The sequence below is a fragment of the Mixophyes fleayi genome, chromosome 5 (genome assembly GCF_038048845.1).
Source record: "Mixophyes fleayi isolate aMixFle1 chromosome 5, aMixFle1.hap1, whole genome shotgun sequence".
In the NCBI taxonomy this organism is placed as follows: Eukaryota; Metazoa; Chordata; class Amphibia; order Anura; family Limnodynastidae; genus Mixophyes; species Mixophyes fleayi.
In genome coordinates, this window is record NC_134406.1 from 166,082,811 (window position 1) to 166,105,858 (window position 23,048).

The window sequence follows — 23,048 nt, forward strand, 5'->3', positions numbered from 1 at the left end:
GATTTCTTGACTCAACCCCTTCTCCCCATGTAGATCAGTTATTCGTTACATGTCTATCTGTGACCCATGTGGAAGAGGCTTTCCTCTTATGTTCTAAGAGCATCTCGAAATATTAACATATAATAATTTGCCAATATATTATGAAAACCATGTGCTACTTTAGGATTGTCATATTGAATGACAACTTTTTAAAACATTTTTTAGCTTGACAATCATTACATGTTCACTGCTGTTACGATGACAAAATTGTGTAAAAAAAACTTATTTTCTACTGTAACTGAATGGAATGAAGGTCCTCATTTGGAGAAAAAATTGGATTTTTATACTTGCGTAAAATCCGTTTCTCTTAGTCCATTGGGGGACACCAGGGGACATTGGGGTATAGAGTAGGGACAGGGCAAACTGGCACTTTAAACTTCTGTTTAACTAAGCCCTAGCTTGTCCCCCTCTATACCCCACCTCCTGTCCAGCTTCAGTTTATGTTTAACCAAACCCACAGAAAGCGGAGATAGAGAGAAACAGGAAAAGAGAATAAAATTAACAAACAACAACATTCTCTTAACAACAAGACTACATGTCAAACAGTAGGAGAAACTAGAGCATTAAGGGTGGGCGCCCTATGTCCCCCAATGGACTAAGAGAAACAGATTTTACGTAAGTCTAAAAATCCCATTTTCTCTGTCTTCCTTTGGGGGACACCGGGGACATCCCAAAGCTGCCCTACGGGAGGGAACGCTCAGAGGAAATGGCATGAAGCACCTTTCTTCTAAAACTTGCATTCTTGGATGCAAACACATTAAACTTGTAAAAGTTAGTGAATGTGTGTACAGACTACCATGTGGCCGCTTTACACAGCTGTTCTCTGGTAGCACCATAGCGGGCCGCCCAGGAAGCACTTACAGACCCTGTAGAGTGCTCGCATAGATTATCTGGGAAAGGCTCCGCAACCTTACTATCAGCTTGACGGATAACCGCCATAATCCACCTAGCAATAATTACTTTAGAAGCTAGCCAGCCTCTTTTGTGAGCATGATAGACTCAAAAGATCAGTCTCGCGCATCTTCTGAGACCTCTGCACATAAATTCGGAAGACTCGGACAACATTGAGAAAACCAATAGAAATATCGTTAACCTGAATACATAAAATCATTCAGGACCAGAATGACAATGTGTTGATTTAGATAAAAAAAACAGACACAAGCGTAGGAAGGAAATAGGGCTTGTTTCGAAGAACTGCCCTGTTTTAATGAAAAACAAGAAGAGGAGACTTGTAAGATAAAACAGCAAGCTCTGAAAACTTTGCATGCCGTAGAAATGGGCAAAACCGTTTAGGATAGAAATTTGAATTCCACTGTATTCAAAGGTTCAAAAGGCGGATGCTGTATGCCTATATTATTAACATGTGACATTATTTAAATTTTTCTGAGCGTTCTTTGGCGAATTTATGGTCCACATAGATATTGGACGTATCCTGCAGCATCTTGTATAGTAGAGCACAGCAGATCTTCCCCCGATTCCAACAGCACACATATATTGAGATATGTGCCTTAGTAAATTCAGGAGTACACAAAGCCTAATTATGTGCGTTTAATACTGAACGCAGGTTGCGCTCAGAAAGCGTGTCTTGATGAATCAGGCCCAATATGTTGGAGCTAGTTAACCAACATATAGGAATATATGATGCTGTTAACATAGGGGATACTAATACAGAGATTTACTGTAATACCTTTTTAAAGAATATAAAAACTGAATAATGCATAATGAGTCTATGTTTTTCAGCACCTATAAGTGACCCCCCCTCCCCCAATCTCAAATTCTATCAAAGTATGAAAACTTAGTGTAAAGGTTTGAAAAATAGATATATATTTGTGAATGATTTTAATGGATTTTCAGTTTAGCTGTTGCTAAGCATGTATATTGTCACACTATTAATTTTTTGCCAATGGCTAAATTATAATTTAATATACAGTAGACCATGTATGCTATCTGATAAAATGTGTTTATTTTCACTTTACTTGCAAGTATATTTCTCTCCCCACTTCAACGATCTAATTCCAATTTATACATCACACTTTGCACAAACATGTAGACTGCTGCCTGTGCCTTTTGTTATGATTCAATGGTGTTGGCAAATTACTTCCCGTGTGCTAATAAACTAAGGTACTTGTTGAGACAGAGATTAAAGATATTAGGACATGTCTGTAAATTTATCTGATGAAGAAACTTCCACTTACAGTTGGGTGTAACTGAAAAGTGTTACATTAGTCAGGAATCCACATTGCCAGCAGGTACTAATTTATGTTAGTTCCTAAAATCTTTGTAGGCTACAAAAGTTTAAAACCAAAAGATAATACATATATATATATATATATATATATATATATATATATATATATATATATATATATATATGTATTATAATTATATGATTCTCTACTTTGATAAGTAATACTTAAAATATGAGAATAGCATATATTTATTTAACTGTATTTCTTTGCAGCAATATATACAAGCTTGTCCAATTTTTACCTAAGGTCTACACAGGAGGAGGATAATGGAAGCTTTAACTGCAGCTAACAACAAGTTTTCTGTGAAACTGTACAAGAATCTAATAGACGAGGATGGTCAAAACATATTTTTCTCTCCTTGGAGCATTTCGTCTGTACTAACCATGGTTTATCTTGGTGCAAAGGGCAATACTGAGTTGCAGATGGCTGAAGTAAGTCAAATATTGCTTAATACTTTGTCAATTTCAACAATAATAGGGTAGTTAAAAATGAAAATAAGGAAATTCTGGTCTGCTAATTCCTACACTTTGCTAGGTGAACACATCTCATAAATCAACAATAGTGTTAAACTGCTGCTTCGTATCACATTATTTATTTATTTTTGAATAAACATTTTATTGGGTTTTCACAAAAAGACAGTTAGCAAGTGCTGAAAACAGGTGGGGTGCAGAAATAAGAAAAAGTGGGTGGCATGGGGGGAAAATAAAAAATGCAAGTGACAGCTTATACCACAAGAACAATGTATAAACAGAAATCAGAATTTTCAACATACTACTATGCATGGTAAAAAGGGAAAAAAGGGGTTAAAGAAATAAAATTCAAAGACAGCTTGTATTAAGAAATAAAGGGGGAAGGTGTAGAGAGAAGAGAGAAAGGAAAAGGAAGAGGGGTGGTAAGTCACTGCTCTGAAAAAAAAGAAAGAGAATGAGAGATAAGTGAGCAGACATCAAGCCACTAAAGGGGAGTTTAATATTACTCAGTCCAATGACTCCAAACGACGGCTGTATCACATTATTCTATTCACCTGAAAGCAGTAGTTTAATTATCGGTTAAAGAACTTTTGAACATTTTTCCTGTATATGAGGGTTTTCTCCCCTTGAGAAATTCTTCTTCTCTGCCAGGGAGACCCCTGAAGAAATTGTGCCACCACAAAAATAACCAATATTCAAAGCAGACCACAGCAAACCTCTCACATTTCACAGTTTCTCATTTGTGGAAGATTTCTTTCTTCAGGGATCCCCCCAGAGCTGCAGAAGCTGGACCAAAGAGAACTAACCTCTACTATGTAGATACAGGGATGGGGACTGTGTTTTTAAAAGTACATTTCCAAAAGTAGAAATGACATTGAATATATAACACTGGTTAACTAGTTTTTACTCATACCTATAACAAAATTCAGAGCTATTAATTGTTTGACAAATCAGGGAGGACTGAGACACTTGTGGTGATGAGATTGATCACTTCCATGCAATGTATTGTGCTTCACTCTTCCTTCAATCCTGCAACAAAATCCTCCGTCACCACTGATGCGTACAAAGACAGCTCTGCTCCATTTTGATCAGAGCTAGATTATATGTTATAACTAGAGATGGGCGGGTCCGGTTCCCCGAGAACCGAACCCACCTGAACTTTGGGTATCCGAGTACCGAGCTGAGAAGCTCGGTACTCTCCCGCCCGCTCCGAATCCAAATCGAGGCCGAACGTCATCGCGACGTCATCGGATCTCGTGGCTCGGTTCTCGCGATACTTCAAGATTATAAATACCTGCCTCCACAGCAATCCATTGCCATTTGACAGAGGGAGAGAGCAGGGTGTAGTCACAGGCTGATTAGAGCAGGGACAGAGAATACAATATTCTATTGCTGTAACAAAAATTGCTAGAAAAGAGAGGAGGATAGAGGTTTATTTTATTTTTGTAATATTTGGCACTCCCCAGTGCTTTTGGGGTGTCCCCCATAATTGTGCATAAATATTTCTGGCTGTCTAAATTACTATCTGTCAGCAGTATCTACCAAATAATTTTTAGCACTCCCCAGTGCTTTTGGGGTGTCCCCCATAATTGTGCATAAATATTTCTGGCTGTCAAAAGTCATATCTGTCAGCAGTATCTACCAAATAATTTTTAGCACTCCTCAGTGCTTTTGGGGTGTCCCCCATATTTGTGCATAAATATTTCTGGCAAAAGTTAAGTGCCGATAAAAAAAAAATTGCCAACATGCCATTCTACACATGCAGTGGCAAAGAGAGAATGAGGCCTTCACCTTTGGCTATTAGTGGCAGATCCAAAAAAGTTACAGAGCCTACAATTGGTGCACAACTACTGTTACGCGTCAAAGCCGAGCTGCAAGATAACAGTAAGGCATTAGAGGATAAGGTTTGCTCTGATTCACAAATTACACCAATCCCTGTGGAGAGTCCATCCAACAGTGGGATGTCTAATTGTGAGCATTCTGCTGATGTGTGCCTTAATAGCCCGAGTGTAGCCGGTGATACACAAATTGAGGATGCCACTTTGGAATTAGAAGAGGATGAGGGGGAGATTTGTGTAGGCGACGGGGGCGCTAATGAGGATGTTGATGAAGATGAGGTTGTTTCTGTAAGTCCTGCAGCAGTGGCAGCAGTTCTGGCATGTGACAAGAAAAAAGCCATTGTCATGCCTGGGCATAAAACAAAAAAATCCACTTCTTATGTGTGGAATTATTTCTACCCAAATCCAGACAACAATTGTATAGCCATTTGTAGTGTATGTCAAGCCACAGTCAGTCGAGGGAGGGACCTTAACCATCTTGGAACCTCGTCTATGTTACGCCATTTAACGAGAGTTCATGGCAAAGTGTTGGGAAAAGCTGAAAGTTCTTCCCAAAAAATTACAAGCACTCCATCATCAGCTAAGACCCTCCGCTCACCGACATCCCGACGGCTACAAAATACACCCACCACACCATCCTCATCAATATCCTCAGTAGTGCTTGGAGTTAGCCCGGCATCCCACTTAAGGCTGGATGACTCCTGCACTATTATTGATTCCTCTGAAGAAAGCGTTAGTCCCACTGCTGCTGCTGTTGCTGAGGCTGGGGGTGAATCGTCATCCCAGAGGCCGGTCAAGAAAATGAGCATGCCTACATTTCAGCAATTAACTGTGAAACAATCATTTGCGAGGGGAAGCAAATATGACAGCAGTCACCCAGTCGCCAAGCCAATCACAGACGCCATGGCTGCAATGTTAGTGTTAGATCTGCGTCCAATCTCCACAATAAACGCAGCTGGTTTTTCACAGTTAATTGAGGTTTTGTGTCCGCGTTACAGAATTCCATCGCGACACCATTTCTCCCGTAAAGCAATTCCACAACTATACCAAAAAGTGTGTAAAAATGTAGAGATTGCGCTGAAAAATGCCATTCTGCCCACCGTCCACTTAACCACAGATATGTGGACAAGTGGAAGTGTCCAAACCAAAGACTATATGACTGTGATAGCCCACTGGGTTGGTCATTCACCTTCACCAGCAGGAACAGCAGCAGCATGTACACCACTACATAACATTTGTCACAGGCAGGCCACTCTTTGTATCACCGGCTTCACTAACAGGCATACAGCTGACAATTTGTTATGCAAACTGAGAGATGTGATTGATGCATGGCTTATACCACTTGGACTCTCCCCAGGGTATGTCATTTCTGATAACGCCAACAATATAGTGCGAGCATTACAGCTGGGTGATTTCCAACACATTCCCTGTTTTGCTCACACCATCAACTTGGTGGTGCAGAGCTTCCTACGAAATAACCGTGAGGTGCAGGAGATGCTTTCGGTGGCCCGTAAAATTTCAGGCCATTTCAGGCATTCAGCCACAGCATGTAGGAGATTACAGCAGCTCCAAGAGCAGTTTAACTTGCCCTGCCACCAACTTAAGCAAGAGGTGGTAACTAGGTGGAATTCCACCCTGTACATGCTTCAGAGGATGGAGGAACAGCGCAAAGCCATCCAAGCATATTGCACAAGCCATGACATTGGGAAAGGAGGGGGGTGTATTTCACTCTTGCACAGTGGGGAATCCTTTCAGTGCTGTGCAAGGTGCTGAAACCATTTGAAGTTGTGACGTGTGAGGTGAGTGCAGACTCTGCTAGTCTGAGCCAAGTCATTCCTTTAATTAGACTATTGGAAAAGCAGCTTGAGAAAATGAAGGAGGAGCTGAAAGCAAGCAATTCAGCAAAGTATGTTGGCCTTGTCGATCAAGTACTTAATTTGCTTCACAATGATCCTCGAGTTATTAAGATCTTGAACTCGGATCAGTACCTTTTGGCCACTGTGCTTGATCCAAGGTTTAAAACCTACATTGAGTCTTTACTTGTAAATGAGCGAGATGTGAACTTTTGCAAGGAGCTCTTGCTCAGCAAGTTGTCCGCTGAACTGGGCCTCGGCTTGACGACATGTCCTCCTTCACTTTCTCAAGCTGCTGCTGCTCGTAAAAAATTAAATTTCCCAAAAAGAAGCAGGGAAGACGCAGGGGGGCAGACCAGAACAATTTAACATCTGGGCTGGTTTGAAGGATTTTTTAAAAAAATGTGTCACTTTGCCCATAACTCAAACCAATACGAGTATAAACATGCAAAGGATGGTGGAGGATTACTTTCAAGAGGTTGTTGATATGTAAATGTCAGACAGTCCCTTTCCTTACTAAGAAGAAAAGCAGGCCATTTGGAAACCCATGTACAAACTTACTTTGCAATACTTAAGCTGCCCACCCTCCAGTGTGTACTCTGAACGAGTGTTCAGCACAGCAGGGAACTTAGTCAGTGATCGCCGTAGAAGGTTACTTCCCAAAAATGTGGAGAAAATGATGTTTATAAAAATGAACTACATCTTCCACGAGGAAGGCCTTCACCATCCAAGACATCCAAGCACTGACTGTTCTCTAATGGCGGATTCAAGCGGCGATGAATTGATAGTCTGTGATGATGACGTACACACTGATGAGGGTAAGGATGAAGCTGAAGATGATGACGATAACATCTTTTTAAAACTTTCTATGTAAGTGTAGGGTGCAATCTACCCCCAAAGAGGAAAGGGACTTGTGGCATTTCCATATCATGTACCGTCTTGAAAGGATGCTGTTTGGGCAATTTATCCTTAAGGGTAGGGTGTCATACACAGAGTGACCCCAAACTGGCTTTGTCCATTTCTCTTAATATTGTACAGTCTATAACGACTGAATTTTATTGTATTTTCGACAAGTGGAGGGGGGCCTAGAGAGCCAGAAACCAAACTGGCTTTGTCCATTTCAATTAATATTGTGCAGTCTATAACGGCTGAATTTTTTGGTTTTTTAAACAAGTGGAGAGGGGCCTATAGAGACAGAAAGCAAACTGCCTTTTTCCATTTCTTTACATATTGAACTATAAGTGTAGGGTGTAATATACATCCAAAGACGATGGCTGCATTGCCAATATGCATAGATGAAGAGGAAGACAATATGTTTTGTGTGTAGAATAAATGAAGGCCTACCTACCAGGAATTAAACTGTTTTTTGGATGATTTATTACCTCTACAATTAGATTACTTATTTATCAAACAGTTGGAGCACTAAATTGGGTTGATTTAGGCCCAAAAACATTGATTTTCCAACAAAATAGCAAAACAAAACCAAACAAAATCAAAACCAAAACCAAAACACGCAATGGCGGTTTTGCAAAACCAAAACCAAAACACGACGGTAATCCAGATCCAAAACCGAATCCAAAACCAAAACACGGGGGTCAGTGACCATCTCTAGTTATAACTACATATAATGTATGACACTGCTCAACTTCAAAAACAGAGCACTGGGACTCTACATGCATTAGCACATAGAATCATTTTAACTTAAATACAGTGTTACTGTATAACTTGTACTAGATTGATCAAAGCTCATTGGTGATTCGTAAGTATGGATAATTGCACATCTGCATCTTTGTACCTTACTAATAACCAGGGCTGCCAAGAGGAATTCAGGGCCCGGGTACAACAAATTCATGGGGCCCCCCTCATAGTCGAGTAAGCCCTAAAAAATTTCGGGGCTGTGGTCATACATTCAGGGGCGTGTCAATGTGCCGTTGGGGTGTGGCTAGCTTAATGGCGGCGCAAAATTTTACGGAGGTGTGGTCATGCATTTGGGGGCGTGGCAAATGCCCCATTGGGGCGTGGCTAAAATGAAAATCACTAGCCTCTCAATTCGCTGGAGTGTCACATATGTCCAAGCACTCCTGACTTTCAGGACATCTAGCACCACAGTGTAGTATACAAAGAATGCAGTGTGTACACAAACTGTTCAGTCTTGGCCTGCACCTTACATTGGGCACAACACTCACCAAAAATTGGTATTGTCCCTACTAGAATCACAACATTTCACACACTGTGCTGCTCTCTCCTACCTGTTCTTCTCACTTTCTCCACCTGTGGCTTTCTCCACCTGTGGCTGCTGGTTTCTTTTGCTGCGGCTTGTCCGGATCCTGCAATGTTGAAGGGCCTATTTGGGTAAAAAAATGGCTACATTTAGAAAATTACAGCCAGCCACGGCGTTAAATCAATAGCACCCACGATTAATAATTAGGCCTTCCTCCAGCCCCAACATCAAAATAATAGTATTCACATTTAATAAATAAAAATATTTCCCTTCCTGCAAACAGCCCCAGCAATACCTATTTCCCGCAACCATCACTGCCATTAAATAATTCATAGTCACATTTAATAAATAGACCTCATTCTCCCTAAACTCACCCCCATATTCAATAGCCCCCAAACCACCCCATCTTAAATTAATAGTCCCCATTATTAAATTGCCTCACCATCACCCTACAAACAAAATAGCACCCATTAATTAGCCACCACCTACCTCACACACACTACATTGCAACAAGCCCCCTGTGCCATCACACACACAATACTGTGCCCCTTCTTCACAACTACACTGTGCCCCCTTATGCTCACACTGTGCCCTCCATGCTGCTTTCCCCCCTTCTTTTTCCCTCTGTGCCTCTCTCCCCCTTCTTTTTCCCTCTGTGCCTCTCTCCCCCTTCTTTTTCCCTCTGTGCCTCTCTCCCCCTTCTTTTTCCCTCTGTGCCTCTCTCCCCCTATTATTTTCCTTTGTGCCTCTCTTCCCCTTTTATTTTTCTCTGTGCCTCTCTCCCCCTTTTATTTTCCTCTGTGCCTCTCTCCCCCTTTTATTTTCCTCTGTGCCTCTCTCCCCCTTTTATTTTCCTTTGAGCCTCTCTTCCCATTTTATTTTCCTCTGTGCCTCTCTTCCCCTTTTATTTTCCTTTGTGCTCCCCCCACCAACGATCTTGCCGGACCGCCCCACCCCCCTCCCGCGGAAAAAAAAAAATGTAAATGAAAAAACGTGTAAAATGTACCCTCTCCCCCCCCCCCCCCCCCCCTCTCGGCGGCCCTGCTAATAACTAATGCTGTTGTGGCTCAAACTGTAACAAAACAGAGCTTTTTTACAGCTTGATCCACAATGTGGTTCCTCAACCTCTGCTATAATTACTGCTGGGGTGCAGAGATACCCAATATGGATTTATGGGGTACATTAGTCTGTTAAACCTAATTCACTGTAAGAATTGATATTATTAAAAAATAGAATTATAATAGTAATAATAATATGTTCCATGGGACTCAAAGTGCTTTACAGACTATAAGAAATCTCATAGATGTAAGAAAGCTGCTGACCTACAGAAATGTTGAAAGCTTTACTCCATTAGCCATAGAATTTCTGCAGTTCAGATTTTCAAAAAACTAATCATATTCATATTGGTATAGCATTTAATAGGCTAAAAATCAAGTACACCAGATCAAGTAGAAGAAGACACACAGGAGACTTGTTTGGCGGAGAATGGTACAGATTTATTAAATTGAATGAAATTAGTGGTAGTGAAGAAAGCTTAAGTCAATCAGCTACCAGCTATTACTAACAGCAAAAGGGGCACCCAAATGCCCCTGATGCTTCTAGGTCATGAAAACCCAACGCCTTCTTTGGCTCAGTAGCTGGGGCCTGCCCGCACCCTCGGTGACCCATAACTCCCCCAAAGGGGTGTTACTAACAAAGAGCCTCCCTTTTGAGGGAGATTACTCTATCACCACATGATGTGTCATCTATAGCCCCTGATTGGCATGCTAACCTGAATAACTACTCTTAAACAGTTGAGCGATAAACAAACCCAAACCTTCTTCTTGAGGTGCACACCTGTACAAATGATGGTACCTAAACTGAATCATGTGGTGACCCGCCACAGCACTCTTCTTTCCAACAAGAATTTTCTAATGGCCACATGCACCTTATTAAAGGTGATATCAATAACATAGCCTGCATTGGTACCTCTCCACACCCTCTTGGGAATAATACCTAACCAGAATGACCAGGTGGTAGGAAAGCGAGATACGACTCTGTATACATTAGCCTTAATCTCCCAGAAAATATCAATACCCTTTCATTTTTCTATTTTATTCCCTCCTAAATAAATAAGTAGCACAACGGGAACCCCAAATTTAACTTCAGTGAGGTACAGAGTTCCAATTATGGTAGACCATTGTATGCCCCTACCTACCTAAAATGCTTAGTTCCCAGGAATATTGTCAGGTTTTTTGCTGAAGCATTCTTGGAGACTATTTTAAAATGTTGGCAACTAGGACATAATGGTGAATGAACTCTATCCTTTGTGATTTTGTAACTTTTGTATCCACAAATGTGGTCTTAAGGAACATCCCAGGCCAGTGTGATTACTTTCCTTCATAACTGTGATTAACATTGGCTGGTATGCATTCAACACTAGATTTCATTTCCATGTCACTGTATATTAGCACATTTTGCACACATCATTTTAACATGCTTTATTTGTTTATTAGGTTTTAAACTTCAAGAAAGCTGCAGATTCACTTAAATGCCAGGTAAACATATATGATATCTGATGTAAGTATGTTTTATCCCACATTTAATGGTGCTGACCAAAAACACATTATTTGCAAGAAAAACTTTGTACATAGCTCTAACAGTACATGCAGCAAAATCAGTTACACGTCTTCAATTCTTCAGCATTGATCTGTTTAATGCACCCTCATTCTTCCACAGGAGCAAAAATATATATTTTGCACCACAATCTGTACATCTTGTGAAACAGGCCTCTTCAAATGTGATAACATTTTATCCTTATAGAATACCAGTCACTGAATTGGAAGCTTAAAATATGTTTCCACTAGAACATAATAATGCAATCGGTGGTAGTCAGCATATCGATACTGACTACCCTGACAAGACTCACCACGACGTGACTATTCCGAAGGACCTGGTTGTTAAGGGGGTGAGGTAAGTATGCACCCATGTACAATTATAATCCTTTCTAAAATACATTGTACATGGGTGCATACTTGCCTCACCCGCTTAACAACAGCGATAATGCCGTCGGCATGCTGAATGACGTCATCAGCTGCAGTCGCCTTCTTGTTTCATCGTCATTGGCTGCTGTCGGGGTGAAAAGGAGTCATCATCGGGCAGGGTCAGGAACCAGCTCCTTTGGAATAGTGACGTCGGGGTTAGTCTTGTCGTTCTTCTCGGCATCGACATGCTGTACCACACCCAATGCAATGACAGCCCTAGCATGTATTGTAATCTGGTTTCAAGGCTCCAGTGGGTGAGCACTGAATATCTTTAACTTCCTGCCCTCCCCTCAGTGCTGAAACTTTCATGCCTGAAGGATGCAGCTTCGTAGTTCATGAGATATGCACTTTAGAAATTTAAACAGAAAATAGTCTCATATTTGTTTTAATGTTAGAAAAAACTGGCTATTTATTAACAATAAAGCATAAAATGTACCTCTTATCCCAGAAAAAAAGAATTTCTGTTGTTAAAACATTGTAAGGGACTTACATAGACTTACATAGAAAGGGACTTAAATAATTACCATTTTATCCTCTCCCTAAGGGTGTGAACACATTACACTGTTTTCAGCCAATTATCGGGCCAATCAAATGATAAATGACCGTTCGGACCGATATTGCATTAGAGTGTACGCTGCAACTGGTGGTAGTCATTAATTCAGCTGCAAGATTTCCGACAACAGTTAGCCTGATGTAAAAATTACAACTAGCATAAGGCCGACCAGGAGGAAATAGGGACTTACCACATAGCAGACATACCACATTCCCCACACGCTTAATTGCAGATGTCAATTGCAACTTTCTAAACTGTCTCCAGCTTGAATGACATCAATTACAATGGCCAGACTGAGATTGACGGTTTTAAAGAAGCAATGGGTGCATCCGTCGACTGTATAATGTAATCCAGGCGGCGAGTCCTCCCATTGCCCCTTTAAAACCATATCATTGATGTCATTCAAGCTGGAAACATTTTAGAAAGTCGCAATTGGCATCTGCCGCCAAATAAGCGTGTGGGGAATGTGGCATGTCTGCTATATGAGCAGTCTCTATTTCCTCCTTGTCTGCCTTATACTAATCGTAATTTTATGTCGGGATAACTGTTGTCTTTCAACCCCACCTATTGCAACGATGCACTATTATCGTTCCACAGCACATCGTATCCTTTCATTTGATTTTTAAATCCGACTAAAAATGTCGACAATGAAACAATGTTGTTCCAATTCTACACTGTGTACGCACATGACTGGCAGTGTCCATAGAACTTTATGGAGTGTGAAGAGTCACAATCTTTTCAGCTGATGGTAATGACAGATGAAGAGCAGAGATCTGAAGGTAAATTGTGTAAAATGTGTTTAGTGGGTAAACATGAATCAGCATTCCGATCAGGACTTTTAGCTTTTTTTAATCACTGGTAAAATTGTTAAGAATATAGCATCGGGAGAAATTTTGTATAGTGTGTACCCGGCCTTAAGCTACCCTCTACACTGTGAAAACATGTGTTGAATCTATCTCCCCTGATCATTTGTATACAAAGGTCAGTGGAATTAAGTATAAAATATAGTGCCTTACGAATGTATTTCAACCCTTGATCAATTATCTCATTTTACTGAATTACAAATTCTTCAAATAACTTTTATTTTTTGTGATATTTTATTGCGAAGCACTGAAACTCAATATAATTTTTAAAACTTTCATCTTCATCAGTTATTTATTTGTATAGTGCCACTAATTCCGCAGCGCTGTACAGAGAACGCACTCGCATCAGTCCCTGCCAAAATAGAGCTTACAGTCTAAATTCCCTAACACAGACACAGACAGATTAGGGTCAATTTGATAGCAAATGCGGGGAGAACATACAAACTTCACTTTCTAATAATATCACTTACAGTTGACTGTGGAATATCCAGGATGGATGAAATTTAACAAACCATCTTATTGCAAAGGTGGCACCCTATCACAGTACCACACTTGAGTTCTTCAGAATGACCAATTTTTTATCACAAATGTTTGCAAATGGAGACTGCATGGCTATGTGCTTGAGACTGCCTGGCAATGGGTCTGATTGAAACACCTCAATTCAATAATTAACATATGTGGCCAAATACTTTTGTACATATAGTGTATATTCAATTGTAGGGATTACAGTCTTAAGCAAACAGCATATTTCTGTCCTTTTAAGATGATATTGTAACATAAAACAATGTCATACTAATGCTGAGTTTCATTGCCCTGAAATAAAAAGTATCAGTGAAAAACAAAAACAGAGTAGGATTAGTAGAGTAAAATGAGAGACAGACAGTGAGAGAGAGTGAGAGAGAGAGAGAGAGAGACCCCATGAAATTGATCTCAGTGACCCCAAATTCTGTATGTATGTACCCCATCCACAAGTGGGGTGCATAAAGGATGGATTCAGAACTATTTTCAGGTTTACTTTTAGTACACACCCCATCCAACAATCCATCAACAATTTTATTTGCAACACATGTTGCTTTATTTTTTTTAACAATTGAATTGTTAAACTAGCCTCTTATATCCTGCTGAAAGAGTTCCGTCACTTGACTACAGCTCCCTCCACACATCCCTTTAATATCCCACCTTGTTTACTATGTTATCGCTACACAATGGATAACTTATAAAACAATAACCCACATGCAAAAAGCAAAGAGTCTTATGTTTTAAACAATTCCTTTCAGAAAGGTATACTTCAACATATTCTGCATTTGCTAGCTTATAATCTGAAATTAATTAGACATTTATTATAATATTATAATACATTTATACAATTTGCATAACGAAAAACTGAAAATTTGTTTGTCAGAATCCAGAGGCTGTAGATATAAGTAACATTCCCCAAGTTTTTGAAGAATTGTTGTCACACATCAATCAGCCCAGCAGTAAATATACCATGAAAACAGCTAACAGGCTATACAGTGAAAAGAGTTTCCCCATTATTTTGGTAAGTTGTCCTATGTTCTTATTTTATGTAATGTATATTAAAAATATATAAATATATAAAATATATTTATGCTTAAGGCGATCTAATGTATTCTTGTTTATGCTTAAAAGGCAAAATTACATTGCCCCAGTTTTGGACTGCTAAAAAAACACTGTAATACACAATGTTATATTATGAAATGAATACACAATTACCGCATAGAATTTTGATTATGTGGTCTAATGTGCCTTTTACCAAACAATGTCCCAAACCCATTCTAGTCATAAGTTTTCCAATAATGGTAAGGTAAAATAACTTCATAACCATTATGTTCTTTATTCTTTCTGGCACTTATTTGTGCCTGCAATCAGATGATATTTTATTCAGAATGAAAATGACATTGTGACTGATTATAATAAAGGGTTGTCAGGAGCAGGGGAAACAGAAAATATGTTTCCCTATTTTTTTATACAGTTTTTCATTTTTTTTTATTTTTTTTTAACTATTCACAAGTAGTATTTTACTTTGAAGTGATTTTGTCTCCTTTGCTGAACTTGACACAGAATTATCAAAACTAACCAATTATATAGGAGCTGTTTTATCAATTTTTCACTGGGCGGTCTTCATTTTTTTCCAATACATGAAAATGTTAATGTTGGTGATAACATTGCTTTCACCAGCTATATACCCTGCAACTGGTATCATAACAGACTAAAATAATCTACAAATAAAATGCTTTATTATTTGAATAAAGCGCTTTTTAACATGTAAAGGTTTGTAAAACTTTTTTATTTTTTTTTATTTTTTTTATCTATTACCTTTTTTTCTTAAAGTGGTTATCATAGATAAAACAATAATAATCCACTTACACAATAACAAATAGTCCTGTTTTAACTGATTTCTTTCATAAATGTATACTGTAAGATATACATCTTAAAAACTGTTATTAGATTTCATTAAAACAATACTGCAACCTAAAAAGAAAACTGTGGAGTATTAAAAACAAGAATAATGATATGTGCAAAAAGTCAGAGTAATTGTGTAATAAAAACATATCAAGTGCTGAGGCTTTTTATCCTGTGTATAAGATTATGTTATTGAAGATATATGTTGTAACTTTGTTGTGTAAATAAAATATAATATATTTGTATCTTTATTAGATACACCTCTCTAATACCGGTAGGACCCCCCCCCTTTGCCCCCAAAACAGCCTGAATTCTTTGTGGCACAGATTCAGCAAGGTTATGGAAACATTCCTTAGAGATTCTGGTCCATATTGACATGATAACATCATGCAGTTGCTGCAGATTTGCCAGGTGCACATTTATGTTGTGAATTTCCTGTTCCACCACATTCCAAAGATGTCCTATTGGATTGAGATCTGGTGCTTAAGGAGGCCATTGGAGTACACTGAACTCATTATCATGTTTGTGAAAATAGCTTGAAACTAAATATACTTAGCGAAATGCCTCATTGTCCTGCTGCAACAATACTTGTGTTGGCTTTGGCATTTAGACGATGCTCAGTTGGTGTTAAGCAGCCTAATGTGGGACAAGAAAACATTCCCTACACCATTATACCACCACCAACAGGCTTCACCATGGACAGAAGGCAGGATGGATCCATGGATTTATGTTGTTTAAACCAAATTCTGACCCTACATTCTGTATATTGCAGCAGAAATCAAGATTGTCAGACCAGGCAATGTTTTAATCCAATCTCCAACTGTACAGTTTGTGTGAGTCTGTGCCCTCTGTAGTCTCAGTTTCCTATTCTTAGCTGACATGTATGGACCCAAGAGTGTTCTTCTGCTGCTGTAGCACATCCACTTCAAGGGTCGAAGTGCTGTGCATTCAGAAACACTCTTCTGCATACCACTATTCCTAAACAGGCTTAAAATTCCTTTTGCGAAGTGGAAATAACAGTGCATCCCTCCATACAGCAATGTACACCCTTGAAAATATGCACTCACCCTTTTTATCTAATTTAAATAATTTCCCTTGTTTCTGCACTGCTCAGCAAAACTAGGTGCAGTTGTTTCTGTATTTTGCTAGGCATGTCCAATTCCTATCTTGCTCTGCAAACTTATGCCTTGTGATGGAAATCTATGTGCACTTGCACAAATCAAGGCATACAGCAAGTCTGAAGCTGGTTTTACACTCTGCAGATGACATTTTACACTTATTAAATGACATCCATGTTTCCTTCATACTGAAAATTCAAGAGTTTGGAGCTCTGGCCAGACTGGGTCGGAATTTTTTTTACTATCAAGCAAAATGCATCCTCCGGATATAAAAAGGGAATGATCTCCTTGGGAACTACATAGAATAGGAGAGTTAGAACTCCCTAAGCTGACCATTACGAGGTGGAAATTAAAATGTTGTTTCTGCAGCTCCATGGAGAAGTCAGGATACTCTAAAATTAAAGTGTTCTTGAGTTTTCCACACTCTTTGGAAGCCCATGGGGCAATTTTTTTTCCTTAGGTCGTCAGCAGATATCTGCACCTAAATGACCTGGAGCTATCATATGTTTAAGGAAAGAGGGGTTACTTAACATCCTATAAATTGAAACTCAGCTGCAGCCAGTGAGCTAGACTACCTGATATACCTGATGTAAGGAAACATCAGTTAGATCCTCCTCTATTTTAGGCATGAGATTTGGTTGGGACACTAATATAGTACCTCACGTTATCTATTTCATGCGAGGATTGTAACAGCAGGGATTCTGCTGTGCCTAGCGCAAGAGCCGCCATGTGGACCAGCGCACCATAACAGTGATCTTTTCCCGCATATCTGTTTTCTTTATCAATTATGCCATGTACTCTCTAAAGGCAAATACCACAAATAGTAAGTCGTGTGCTAGGTTTTGACCAGATCTCTTAAACAGGTTTCATTCAGGACAACACTGAAGAGTAAGTGAGCAGAAAAGCAATGCCCCCACAATTACTAGGGCTTATTCACAATGCCTTAACCAGCATCAACTTCAAATGCAGCTTACCGTTGGTAATTGGACTAATGGACACATAGACGTGTTGTGGGGAGGGGGTGACAACAACCATATTTTGATGTGCAATATTTATAATGAATAAACTGACAATTCTCTCTTTCTAGTATTACACAAAGCTAATTGAGAAGCATTTTCATGCTGAAATACAGGCTGTGGATTTCTTGAAAGCTGCAGAAAAAAGTAGAAAGAAAATTAACAGCTGGGTGAAAGGCCAGACAGAGGGTGAGCATCATTTCTCCACATTTTATTTATAAAGAAGCTGTTCTTGCATCTCCTAATATGGGTACGTTAGAGTAGCTATTCTGTCAACTAGCCGAATGTACAGAAAAAAACATAAAACATAACAATATTAGGTCAATGAGAGAACATTCTTCAATGATGTTTCTTCTTTCCAAGGTAAAATAAAGGACCTTTTGGCTCCAGGTTCCATTGACGCACTAACAAGGCTAGTCTTGGTAAATGCAGTTTACTTTAAAGGAGACTGGGATATTAAATTTCCAGAAGAAAATACCGAACAAAGACCATTTAGAATGAGCAAGGTATGGAAATGTTTTTTGATGAAAATGTTCATAACATTGCATGCTTTACTTTGTTCAAAGACACAATGAAACTTTGTAATATATATCGATGCTTCACTTCTGTGCAGGCAAAAAGTAAACCAGTACCAATGATGTTCCAGAGGAATAAATTTAATATGTTTTACATTGAGGAGATGGAGACAAAAGTGTTGGAACTTCCTTTTGTTGGCAATGAACTGAGCATGATAATACTACTGCCAGATGATATTAAAGACAACTCTACTGGACTGGAACAGGTGATACATTGATATTAAGATGTTTATTTACTTAAACATGTACAAAAGATCAAGTGAAAAGGATTAACAAAATGAATACCATGTTTTATCTGGCGAGATAGAATTCCAAGAAGCTAATAATATGAATTTTACTGCATCATTAATCAATGTATTAATTACATAGAATATTTGATGCCCTTTGAATTTCACAGAACATAGATAATAACATTAGTGCAACTTGCTCTATTTGCTTGCTTCACCAGAGCATTGAAAGTAAAGTTTTTTAAGTTGTGTGACGAGAGTGGGGTACCAAGCAGTATCAATAAAGGCCCGAAACCCCCGATCTTAGGTAAGAATGCCGATGGTTCTTAAATGTAAATACTGTTAAAAGTGTATACGTCGGGCCGTGGTTTGGCAGCCACAAGGATCCGACGCAGGTTCCGGAGTTCAGTACCTACACTAATATATTATCTTATTCTGCGATTTTTGCCCTCTTGTTCGAGAGTTGCCACCCGTGCATTGCTGGCTTACATGTTCACCTCTCTGAGCTGCCTCCCCGCAATCAGGACCACTGGAAGAAATACTTCAACCTCCAGTCCGGACACCATATTACCAATACTGTTGCTTACCATAGCTCCGGACACGCCGATATTTACTCACCAGACCTCCGTTGATTCTAACAAATTGGAGGTGCAGAAGACAAAAGAGTGTATGGGGCTCTGGGCACCCAAATTGTGACAGTGCTTGAGACGGCCGACCGCATCAACAGGGCGTGCACCCACGGCCTAATCGGCGCAGCACACCGTAGTTGTTAGTAGGACTGGTCCATGACCACTCTACCGGAATTACCACAACATATACCATACATCATATTACAGCACGCAATCTTGTCTGCTGTTGTCTCCACACCTGCAATAGCTCCTCTATCAGTTTCCCGCCATATGAGTGAGTAGACACCATCTTTCGCCTCTCATCCTACTGTGTCTGGAGATGGGTGTTGCACATACCAGTGCCAACACATACCTACAAGGTGGTTTTTCAACTGGGGCTTTATTAGACATTCTTACCCCACACATTCACCTATACTGTAACAAGTGTGTGTAATGGGAAGGTGTTACCCACTACAGGATTTACCTTGATAGGAGCACTTAATACCCTACATCTGCAAACAAACAGAAACCCTGGCAAATAAATAAACGGCAGGCTGTGAGTATATCAACCACTCACGGAGACACCCATCATTGTAGTCACCTGGGACATTTTATCTCATCTCCCTTACAATTTAGCCCCGTAACTAGCCTCATCCATATTTTCATCTCATTTTGGTGAGACTTTTGTGACTCTGCTGCCACATAGTGAAATATCTGATTATTGCAACAGATTTTTTTTGTCTTTTCTTTTGTGACCCACCATGTCTTTTACTCATGCGTGCTTCTCAATGCTGCCCCCCTAACACGGATATGATTATATTATTGGGATCCCCTGTTACTCAGCTTGATAGTGTCACCACTCACACTGGCCTTTTTGATTTTGCTGGATACTAATTGTCAACATGTATAAATTGTATATACGAAAATCTATGGGATCCAGCTTTATCTACTGTCATTGCTGATCTATATTTGTATCCTTATGTGCCATAACTGCCAATAAATATGGAAAAGTATATCAACTCACAGCCATCTAGCAATCAACAACATGTAAAGGGGGCGAAAAAAGATACACCTGCTGCTACTACTGAGAAATCTCACCCTGACGAACAAACTGATCATACTCAAACTACTGATCCTCCAGTGGCCCTTATATCTTATTCGGACATGGTCAAAGCCATGAAGGAAACACTGCAACATATATTTCAGGAACAGGCCTCTAAATTTACTGCGGCAATACAAAATTTAAAAAACCCAACTTATACAAACTTCCCACCAAGTTCACATAAATGAGCAGAGAATTAGTGAGAGCTTTCAATATGTTGCACAGCTGAATCAACAAACGGCAGCGCTTGATAAAATGCAAAAACAACTTTGGAAAAGATTTGATGACCTGGAAAACAGTTCGCACCGAAATAATCTCCATCTCATTGGCCTGCCAGAATTAGTAAAAGGTTCATCTCTCACTCACTTCCTATCCAACACCCTACCAACGCTGCTTCAAATGCCAACTGATAGCTCTCAAATTATCATTGAAGAAGCGCATAGTTTGGGCCCGTACACAGGTACTGACTCAGAGAGAACCCGAATCGTGATATTCAGATGCCTTAATTACACTCAAAAAGTGGACATCTGGACAGCCTTCAAGAAGATTGATATTCTTGTTTCGGACTTGCATCGCTTACGCCTATTTCAGGACTATTCAGGTAAGGTGATGGAAACCCGTTGTGACTTCATCCTGATTTGCACTGAGCTAGTTAACGCAAAATGAAAATTTGCAATACTCTATCCAGCTCACTTGTGGCTCTTCCATGGCACTGACTTTAAAGATTTCTTTTCTGCCGATGATGCATCCAACTACCTGAAGAAAGAGGAAGCAGAGAGTTTAGATATCGCCTCACAAGATTGAGTGTCTTCAGGACTTATATCCCTCTGGAATGGGAGAGAAGATTGTCGCTGTATCCTCATTTCTACCTCCCTCATGTACTCCTCCCCCATTCCTCCTTCTCCTTCCTACCCACCCATCGTACACTTAACTTTTCTGTACACCATTACTGTACTGCGCATGGATATTAACACCACTGATTTGTCTCTCCAAGTGCAAGATATGTGCAACTCTAAATACAGGCACATATGGGTGTCCAAGATGGACAGTATCTGACCATTTGGCACTCAGAACTAGCAGCCAGCTATGTTTTGGTTTCACTGAAGCCTGTTAGTATAGTTGGAAGAATGTTATCTTCTCACCACATTAGCTAACATGACTGATAAACATACAATTAATTTTGATAGGATTACTATATTGCATTGTTTTATTGTAATATTTTACTGCTTATTTGTGCATATTCTGCAATATTAGATAGGACAGGATGACTAAGTTTGGAACCTAGTTTAGATAAATTCATGTAAGGATCCATATTTATTTTTGTTTTGTTTTTTTCCTTTTCAAATATCAATAGCTAGAAAAAGAATTGAGCTATGAAAAGCTGAGTGAGTGGACCAAGGCTGAAATGATGGAGAAAACTGAAGTGGAGGTAGAGCTTCCACGCTTTCGTCTTGAGGAGAACTATGACCTGAAGTCACAACTGCGCAAAATGGGGTTGAGTGACCCTTTTGATGCCCATAAAGCTGATTTCACAGGGATGGCAGTTAAAGGCCAACTTTATGTGTCACAAATAGTTCACAAAGCACGTGTGGAAGTTAATGAAGATGGAACAGAGGCTGCTGCAGCTACTGCTGCCATTGTTACAGTTAGAATGCGTCCCACTGTGGTGAACTTTCAGGCAGACCACCCTTTCATGATTATGATAAAGCATCAAGCAACAAACTTAATTCTATTTCTTGGAAGATATGTTTCCCCATAGAAAATTTCAATATGAAGAAAAAGAGCAAAGATTATACATCTAGCCTACTATACTTATACTTCTAGAATACCTTCATTATTCTATGCTTAAATCAATATATCTATATATATATATGCTACTAACATACTATTTTTCACACTATTATACCCATTTCCTGCTAATTTGTTTAAAAAGTCATTATATGCACCTGATGGAAACTATGCATAATTTTAAACACTTTATAGTTACATTAAAAAGCAAGTTATTTTACTAGCATTATGCATTTATTTAATTATGCAGAGAACAGTGGTATGACGAATTCTGCATAAATCATAAACTAACTCTGCACTACAATGTTCTGCTTTGGTGGCATTTGGATGTTATAAACATGAATGGTCAGGCAATGCGTTATTTTTCAGACATGGCTTATTAATGGAATGCACAGTTTATAAAGATTCAACAATCACATGGATGGAGCTGTAGCTGGATGAGAGGACTTGTTCTTCAACGTAGTCATCCCCCTTGAAGTCACATTATACATCCAGTGCTAGGAGCTAGATAGCATTTCCCCCACCCAGTTAACTAAGGGGTCAGTGTAAAAGCAATGCCAAGAGCTCAAGATTCAGTATGTCAGTTCCTACAATCCAGTGCCAGAAATCCCTAAAAGCCCCTGAACAATAATACTACTCTTCTTGCCATATATAGTTAGAGTTAGGAAGTAGTTTAATAACTTTAATCTAACCTATAAGGGGCACATTTATCAATATCTGCAAAAAATTAAAAATAGTTTTCAATCCTTATCACATTGATAAGGATTGAACTATTTCTCAAATTTATAAAAAAAACAACAACACAGGAACAGCAGTTCCGATAAACTGCCGTTTCTGTGATAAAAAAAAATTACTTACCACGTCCTCTTCCTAATGCGTTCGTCTCTGGATTTCCAGGTGTCCTCTTCGTTCCTCTTCACAATGCAAGTGCGCATGTGCAGAACGAAAATCTGGAACCTGCGCACAGGAACCCTCCAGTAGAAATGATATCATGTGGCAGGGAGGGATCACATGATCCCTCCGCACATGTCCAGCTCTGCTCTTCGGAGCAGAGCTGGACATAAAGGAAAGGTGAAGTAAA

At 39.4% G+C, this 23,048-nt stretch overlaps 1 protein-coding gene across 1 annotated transcript; it reads left to right on the forward strand.

Annotated features, from left to right (window-relative positions):
- The first annotated feature begins 2,504 nt into the window (after positions 1-2,504).
- On the forward strand, positions 2,505-22,321 carry LOC142158734 (serpin B6-like). The gene is made up of 7 exons (XM_075212973.1): positions 2,505-2,719; positions 11,166-11,207; positions 14,512-14,649; positions 17,739-17,856; positions 18,031-18,173; positions 18,281-18,448; positions 21,534-22,321. Exons 1-7 carry the CDS (start codon positions 2,555-2,557, stop codon positions 21,936-21,938), a joined length of 1,179 nt encoding a protein of 392 aa, XP_075069074.1. The 5' UTR covers positions 2,505-2,554; the 3' UTR covers positions 21,939-22,321.
- Positions 22,322-23,048: the final 727 nt, after the last annotated feature.